The following is an 8,530-nucleotide window of genomic DNA, read 5'->3' as shown; positions in this document are numbered from 1 at the left end:
CATTAAAACATCAAAGTAAACAGAAATGGTCTGGTAGGGCCTGGTCTTTAACAGCTGATGTAATGGTGAAACTCCTTGTGATCACAAGGTCCTGGGTGTGGCCAAGAGAGTGTATTGGCCCCTGTACTTAGGTTGAAAGTGTCCAATAGTGCAATTAAATCTGTAGTTTTCAGAGACATCGATATGGAAGTTGAAATCCCCTGATATAATGCCACAATAATAATTATATACATATAATTCACAGGAGGTTGTTCAGCTCATCAAGAAAAACTTTAACTGACTGTTTGGGGGAGAGCTATAAATAGTTGCTGATAAAATCTCTGTGTGCCCTCATCAAGAACACTTGATGAGGGCACACAGAGGTATTCAAAAGATAAAAAGTCACCAAATGATAACCGCATGCAATGAAAGATGCTCTAAACAAAGTGGCAAGTCCTCCTCCTCTTCTGTTTATGGTTTTACTCATAAAAAAAACAAAGTCTGGAGGCTGATTCAGTGAGAGTAATGTTGCTAGTTTGAGCCAGCCATGTTTCAGTTAAAAGCAGAAAGTCCAGTTTGTGTGTGCGGATAAGATCATTATCTAAAAATGACTAATTTAAAAGGGACCTGATGAAAAAAGAATAATGTTCATAAGCATGTTCATCTCAACAGAATAGCAAAACCACAGTGCATTTTAAAACAATTAATGGTGGAGCCGTGAAAGGATCATCATTAATAAAGTTTAAGAATGGATTATAAACATAGATTACTGATTATTACTCATCAAATTTAACCAAAATTCATTTGCACTTGCAATGAATCCTAACACCATACCATGTTCCACCCATGACTGGGTTGGTCATGGTACAGCACCAAAGTGAAATGAGTGTATTGTACCTACTATCTATGACCAGACTAGTAGAGGTGATTAGTAAAAAAAAAGAAAAAATGGTGTTAGGTGTTGTTTCACATTGACTCAAATACCAGAGCCGCCTTGCACATTAGGAGTTGTGATTGTATAAGATAAGAGACAATAGAATAGGCACACACTTACTGACAAAAGAAGGGAAAAAAAACCTATGCAGCAGTCTGAGTGTACGGTGGAGTCAAAACAAGACAAGTAAACAAAAGGTTCCCCTTCCAAAATCCATGAACTGTAGATTAGTTCCTATTTGCCTTTACTTTATTAAATTAAATTAAACAGTCAACATTCTCCAACCTTCCTGAATGTGTTTACATTGGCGCTTTGTAGAATTAAATTTCCCCCTCCTAATGAGGAGGAAGTCTCTGAGATCTGAACAGTCACATTATTATCATTCCATCCACCCTTCTTAAGTCTTTCTTGTCTACAATTTTGTCTGCTATCACACATGTAAAACCAAAGCTTCACTCATTTCAGGTAGATTTCATGTTACATTCAAAAAATTTCAGATTTATATCAATCAGAATTATAGTTTTGACTTTACTTGACTTGTAAATTATCAGCTTTACCTATTCTTACCCCCTATTTCTGTTTGGATTTCTGTATGCCCCTGTAAAACCTTCAGCTTAATCTGTCCTAAACTAAACTCCTAGTATTTTAAGCCAATCGAGCTGTCCCTCTAAATATTAACATCCAGCTCGGTACTTCATGAATGACCCCAGCTAGAACTGCACTGTGTCATAAGTGATGATTGACTTCACTTCAAAAAATAGCAGTGAAACTATCTGCAGCATTCCAAAGAACAGTATAATAATGCGATATTAACAGGACTAACTGCAAGTGTAGTTTGTTGCAGGTGATTTAAAATGCAGCGGCACGTCTTTAATCTGCCAAACAGGACATATGTTACTCCTCTACTACTCTTGTAGTAATAGTAGTAGCTCTTGTTTTTAATTGGTTAATTACTATAATAAGTGACCAAAATCAAAATCATAAAAAATTTAAAATAAACCTAAACATATTTCTAACATTATCTAAAATCAAAGGGAAAGCACACAAGTCATCAAAGCAAGAGAGTTGCTATGGTGACTTTGATGGGGTCAATCAAGTCAATCAAGTTCAGCTCTATTGCCACACCTTCCTCCCAGCAAATCCACGAAGACTGGTAGTATAAATTCCAGAGTTCAGGTTTGTACCTCTCTCACACCTGTGGAGCATCAGACCACAGGACCACTATGGGGACAGCAAAGGAGACACCCTTTTGGGTGCTAGTATGGATGGCTGTATGCATCGGACTTACTACCTCAGACACAGGTACAATGGCTTTGCCCATGTTCATTGTGTGGCTGGTTTAGCAGTGCACAGGGAAGGTTTTATATTTTGATATGGGTGTTGTTGTCCACATGAAAATATACACATATTTTTTCTTCAAGTATGCTCTTTTTATTGACTCTTATACATTTTTATTTTACTTTTACAGGTTCCGCACAGGTTAATGTAATTCCTACAATGACCAAAATACAAATGCTTGCAGGTAAGGTCATATCCTTACATCACATGACGCTAAAGGCTTGATAATGCCGGATTCATAAAAGTGCATCTCAAATAATCTTACAAATACAGCAGCTCTATTCATTAGGGGCCTACTGTGGCACTCCCTTCAGGGTGTGTATTAGTTTAATTCAGAAATATACAACAGAAAAGAGCTGTTTTATAAGATAAAAACCAACAATTCAACAAATTTCAGTGTTATCAATATGCATGTGTGTGTGTGTGTAAAACTGGAGAACAATATAAAATAATTTCTCCTACACACCCAAGAAGTAGAGTAAATTGAAAGTTACATTGGCATTATATTGAAGATGACTCTGAAATCAATTGATACTGATGAGGAATTCTGAAAAAAAGAACAAATGAAAATGTGAATAAATTCAACATGTATTCTTAGGAACAAGCCCAGTGCACAATGAACAGGTCTGTAGCACGTGGGGTAACTACCATTTCAAGACGTTTGATGGAGACATCTTCCAGCTCCCGTCCAGCTGCAACTACGTCCTGGCCTCTCAGTGCAAGAGCAGCTATGAGGATTTCAACATCCAGATGAGGAGGGAGCTGGAGAATGGCCTCCCGATCATCAGCAAGATCACCATGGTGCTGGAGGGCACCGTAGTGGAGCTGGTGAAGGGCTCTGTCTCCGTAAATGGAAAACTGTAAGTGGATATTCAATGTTTCCGTTATTTTCTCTTCTGTCATTAGAGATCTCGTTGAAGAATACTGGTCAATTCTATTCAGAATTTGAGTCTGGTACTGCACCATTGGGATGTGATTATGGGGCATGTTTCAACTGATACAGGGGATGCCTCTGCACACAATTGGTAGACCTAACCAATCAGAGCAACGAAATATGTGAATCCTGTAGGGAGAATGGCCAAAACATCCTTCTCGACAAATTAAATGCCTTAATTGCTGTTCATTTCTGTTCATTTTTTGTTATTACGCTTTCAATATCTTGTACAACAGACACGATAGCTAAATGTCTAGCTTCTCTAGCAACAGCCTTTTTGTTGTAAATCAAATCAACCGAAATGTGCTCAGGTGACATGAATATCCACCGTTGATCATCTGTACATCATCGCCTAAAGCCCACCCAGACGATTTAATTGGTGTGCACAGCTTTCATACGGGCATAGAATCCAGACGGAATTTTCTGACCTCAAATATTCTGGGCGTGATCAGTTCAGGCCTGCTTCCATGCTACTGTCAGATATGACCCAAACATAGATCCTCTAACAAAGGATGTAATCATTTCAAATAGTAAGACAGCATGGTTCAAATGAAATTGGTCTGATGTGCATTTCCTTGGGGACATTTGTTTGTGTTTTTAGTGTGATACTGCCATTCAGTGAATCAGGGGTTCTCATTGAGAAGAGCTCATCCTACATCAACATCAAGGCAAAGCTGGGGCTCTTGGCCAATTGGAATGAGGATGATGCCTTTATGGTATGAAACTCTGCACCTCATCTACGACCTTCATACGTTTTTTTATATATTTTTTTAAATGACAGGTTATCATTTCAATAGTTATCTTAAGAGAAAAGATTAAAAGAAATGTAAGTGAGTATTTAAGATTTGGGGTTTCATCTTAATTCCTTTTTACCATGTTTTAAGAACTGTATGGGTGATTCTTCAAAAGTATTGCAAAACTATTCTATCTAGTAGCATATTAATTTGACCTTCAAGAGCTTGAGAGCAGTGTCATAGAGTCAGTACTGTGTTCTGGTCAACTTTCAACTCTTAGCTGACACAGAGACTCTTTATGCTCATAGGTGGAACTGGACAAGAAATATGTAAACCAAACTTGTGGGTTGTGTGGAGACTTCAATGGTGTCCAGACACACAATGAGTTTGTCACAAGTGGTAAATCATTTTCGTCATTATAACATTCTGACTTGTAATGATCAAGTTATTTGTGTGGAGAACAATGGTTGATTATACACAATATGGTTTTCTTTTTAATTCAGAGGGTGTGCCCATTTCTAATCTTGACTATGGAAGCCTCTGGAAGCTGGATGGTCCAACTGAAACCTGTACAGAGCCAATTACACCTGAACCAACGTGCAAAGATATGGTATGACTGGATCATAGAATTGCTACCACATTCAAAATAATTTTAGAGGAATACACTACTCAGTGCCATAAAGAGTGCAGATTTCTTGTTAATTGTTTCTTATTAACGATTGATAAGTAAGTAAGTAAGTAAGTAAGTAAATTTAATTTATAGAGCACATTTAAAACGGTTTCCACTGACCAAAGTGCTGTACAGAGGATATGGCTAAACATAGAAAATAAAAGCAAATCAGAACAAGCAAAATATAAAAGGCAAGCACAGAGAGAGTAAGCAAGACAAATACAGAAATACAATAGACAAATAGACAGCCCTAAACAAATAAATAGCAACAGTACAGAAGACACTAAAATATGAAGAAGAGAGGAGAGAGATGGACAGCTAGGAAGCAGGGAAGGCCAAGGAGTAAAGGTGGGTCTTTAGTCTTGATTTAAAAGTGGTGATGGAGGGAGACAGTCTAACATCTGGGGGCTGACAATTCCACAGACGTGGAGCTGCTACCGCAAAAGCTCTATCGCCTCTTTGCTTGAGGCGGGTGCGGGCCACAGAGAGAAGACCCTTGTCAGCAGATCTAAGGGACCTGGATGCTGAGAGGGGATGGAGGAGGTCTGAAATGTATGAGGGAGCCAACCCATGCAGTGCCTTATAAACAATTAGAAGGACTTTGAAGTGGACCCTAAAGCTAATGGGGAGCCAGTGTAAGGAGGCCAGAACAGGGGTGATGTGTTGGTATTTCTTGGTGCCAGTAAGCATCCTAGCAGCTGCATTTTGTACCAATTGCACACGAGAAAGTTGGGACTGGGGGAGACCAAGATAGAGGGAGTTGCAATAATCTAAATGTAACAAATGCATGAATTACTGTTTCTAAGTCTTTGGGAGACAAAGAGGGTTTGAGATGGGAAATAATTCTCAGCTGATGGAAGCTACTCTTGATAACAGAGCTAATCTGCCTTTTAAAACAGAGCTCTGAATCAAGGATGACACCTAGATTTTTGGGATGTGGCTTGACAAAAGAGGAGAGGTGGGCTAATTTCCCTTCAATCAGGGGTCTAGCTTTAGAAGGACCAAAAATTATGACCTCTGTCTTATTATCATTTAGCTGAAGGAAGTTATTATTCATCCAGCACTATAATCCTGGAGACAATCCAGAAGAGGCTGAATGGAGTTATCAGATTTTAAGGGCAGGTATAGCTGGGTGTCATCAGCATAGAAGTGAAATCATATCGCCGGATGATGTCACCAAGGGGGAGCATGTATAAACAGAACTGCAAAGGGCCCAAAATGGAGCCTTGCGGGACCCCATAGGAAACAGGAGCTGAGGAGGAAGAGAAGCAACCAAGGGATACTGAGAAAGTTCTGTGTCTGAGGTAGGAGCTGAACCAAAGTAGTGCTTTCCCTTTTATGCCTACCCAGTCCTCAAGACGGGTAAGGAGGGTGTTGTGGTCCACAGTATCAAACGCTGCGCTGAGGTCCAATAGAACCAGGATTGCATTTTGACCTGAATCTAGAGTGAGAAGCAGATCGTTGGTGACTTTTAGCAGAGCCGATTCAGTACTGTGGAGTGTTCTAAAACCTGACTGGAAGGGCTCAAGGATGTTATGCTCAGTCAGAAAGGGAAGCAACTGGGCCAGCACTACTTTCTCCAGTACCTTGGAAAGGAAAGGGAGTTTAGAGATGGGGCGGTAATTATTCAAAGAATTTGCATCCAGGTTGGGCTTTTTAAGCAGGGGTTGGACCACCGCATGCTTTAAGCAGGCAGGGACAGCACCAGATGTCAAACAGGAGTTGATAACTAGCTGTATGGAAGGGCCCAACATATCAAAGGCCTCTTTCAAGATAGGAGAGGGGACAACATCACCAGGGGAAGATGTGGGTTTCATACAGAGGACTATGTCCTTGAGATCTGCTAGCGATACATCAGCAAAGTGACTGAAAGTAAATAAAGGGCCTGAAGACACCTTAACTGGGGGGGAAGGCAGAAGAGGGGGAGAGAACAGTGCTCTGATGTTTTCGATTTTATCAATGAAAAATTTCTTAAATTTCTCACAAGCATCAGCACTTGTGAAGGGAGCAGGTGAGAGTGGAGGGTTCGTGATTTGATTAATAGTGTGAAACAGAATTTTGGGTCTGTTAGCATGTTGATTAATAATATCAGAGAAGTATTTAGCTCTGGCTGCTTTGGCGGCTGCCTGGAAGGATGCTAAAGTAGATTTAATGTCAAATGTAATGTCATTTAAATGTCATGGGAGACTGTAAGACGGTCTTTTAGCCATTTCCTTTCAGCTCTCCGGCAGGTCTGCCTGAGTGAGCGGGAGGCATCATCTAACCAGACTTGAGAAATTTCGGACGCTTGTGACAAAGAGGAGCCACCATATCAAGAATGATATGGTGGCTCCTCTTTGTCAGAATTATTGATTAAAAAGTATACCTGCTGATATTTTAAAAAGTCTCCATGACCCTTGTGTTTCTTGAAATAGAATGTATGAAATAAATACATTTGGTAAAGGTTGTGATTATTCTGTTTGTTTGTCTTTATTAGACGTCTGTATGTGAGCAGCTGCTCTCCAACCATGCCTTTGAAAGCTGTAAAGCCGTAGTGAATGCCGACTCATTCATCAAGGCCTGTGCGAGGGACCTCTGCCTGTGTGCCAACAGCTCTGACTCCTTCTGCCTGTGCGGCACCATATCTGAGTACTCACGTCAGTGCATCCATGCCGGAGGGAAACCCGGCGAATGGAGGACAGAACAGTTCTGCTGTGAGTACCTCCTGTTATCTCCGTCAGTATCCACAGGGATGAGGTGAGCAGCAGTAACTAATATGCCCATATGTCCTCCAGCAAAATCATGCCCCTCCAACATGGTGCACCAGGAGTGTGGAAGCCCGTGTGTGGACACCTGCTCAAACCCTGACAGAGGACAGGTGTGTGAGGAGCACTGCATGGATGGATGCTTCTGCCCACCAGGTATGAATCTCTGACAAATCGGTCTTCTGTTTCATTTATTGTTGGTGTCCCTGATATATGAAGTTACTCAGTAGCTCAAAACCTATTTACCTTTATATAGGCACTGTGTTTGATGATGTCACTGGGAAGGGCTGCATCAGCTCAACAAAGTGCTCCTGCAGCAACAACGGAAACATATACCAACCTGGAGAGTCTTATTCCAGCAACTGTAAACACTGGTAAGTACTCTGGAATGTTGCATGTAGCAGTATGCACAGTGGTGCCTGAGGTATTTTGAAGGTAACTAGTTTTTATATGTTCCTAAAGTTGCTCATGGTGAAATGTAAGAACTGTTTTTCCACAATGATGCCACCATGTTATTAGTGTTTGCAAGGCATATCTTTTGGCTTTAGAATTTTGAATTGCTTGAATGATAATTTGTTCAAATTAACTAAATGTACTCAATTGTGTTTTTAACCAGTACCTGTGGTGGTGGCCAGTGGAGCTGTATAGAGAAGGACTGCCCAGCAACATGCTCTGTGGAGGGAGGCTCCCACTTCTTCACCTATGATGGGAAAGCCTACACTTTCCATGGGGACTGTACCTATGTCCTCACCAAGGTCAGTTTCCATACACAACTCCGACAGGTGCTGAGATAAACTCCAGTACTGACATTTCTTTTATTTTAATGATTTAGTCCTGATAATCCATATATTCTGATACAGTTTGAGAATCTTTACTGATCAAAGAAATACATACTTATATGTTCATGCTTATTCTAAGCTTATAAATTAAGCTTGGCCTTTGCCTTTCCCGGCAGCACACCCAGCCAAATCATCGTAGAGAACTTAGATGAGCATTTATGCTGGGGTGCTAGATAGATAGATAGATACTTTATTGATCCCCATGGGGAAATTCAAGAATGTTGGGAAGTAAAGTGTAGAAGTGTGTAGAAGTGTTTTTCTTGTCATTCATCTTGAAGTACTGTGAATTCTGTACACTCTTCTCTTTGAGAAATAAAACGACTTTACCATATTTCTGTTAATTTGGCCAAATGTCTTT

At 40.3% G+C, this 8,530-nt stretch overlaps 1 protein-coding gene across 1 annotated transcript in view; it reads left to right on the top strand.

Moving 5' to 3' along the window:
- Positions 1 to 2,136: 2,136 nt before the first annotated feature.
- Positions 2,137 to 8,530, top strand: part of LOC143125243 (mucin-5AC-like) — a 31,782-nt gene continuing 25,388 nt past the window's right edge. Inside the window, exons 1-10 of the mRNA XM_076286584.1 lie at positions 2,137 to 2,215; positions 2,382 to 2,435; positions 2,850 to 3,111; positions 3,787 to 3,901; positions 4,228 to 4,315; positions 4,423 to 4,529; positions 7,066 to 7,282; positions 7,364 to 7,489; positions 7,590 to 7,707; positions 7,950 to 8,088. Coding sequence (XP_076142699.1) covers positions 2,137 to 2,215; positions 2,382 to 2,435; positions 2,850 to 3,111; positions 3,787 to 3,901; positions 4,228 to 4,315; positions 4,423 to 4,529; positions 7,066 to 7,282; positions 7,364 to 7,489; positions 7,590 to 7,707; positions 7,950 to 8,088 — 1,305 coding nt within the window. The remainder of the gene's footprint in view (positions 2,216 to 2,381; positions 2,436 to 2,849; positions 3,112 to 3,786; positions 3,902 to 4,227; positions 4,316 to 4,422; positions 4,530 to 7,065; positions 7,283 to 7,363; positions 7,490 to 7,589; positions 7,708 to 7,949; positions 8,089 to 8,530) is intronic.

This window comes from Alosa pseudoharengus, unplaced genomic scaffold (genome assembly GCF_046254945.1).
Source record: "Alosa pseudoharengus isolate Yale_2024_CS ecotype anadromous, Long Island Sound unplaced genomic scaffold, YU_APseudo_1.1 YU_APseudo_1.1_scf_16, whole genome shotgun sequence".
Taxonomy (NCBI): domain Eukaryota; kingdom Metazoa; phylum Chordata; class Actinopteri; order Clupeiformes; family Clupeidae; genus Alosa; species Alosa pseudoharengus.
This window is presented reverse-complemented; position numbering and strand designations above follow the sequence as displayed.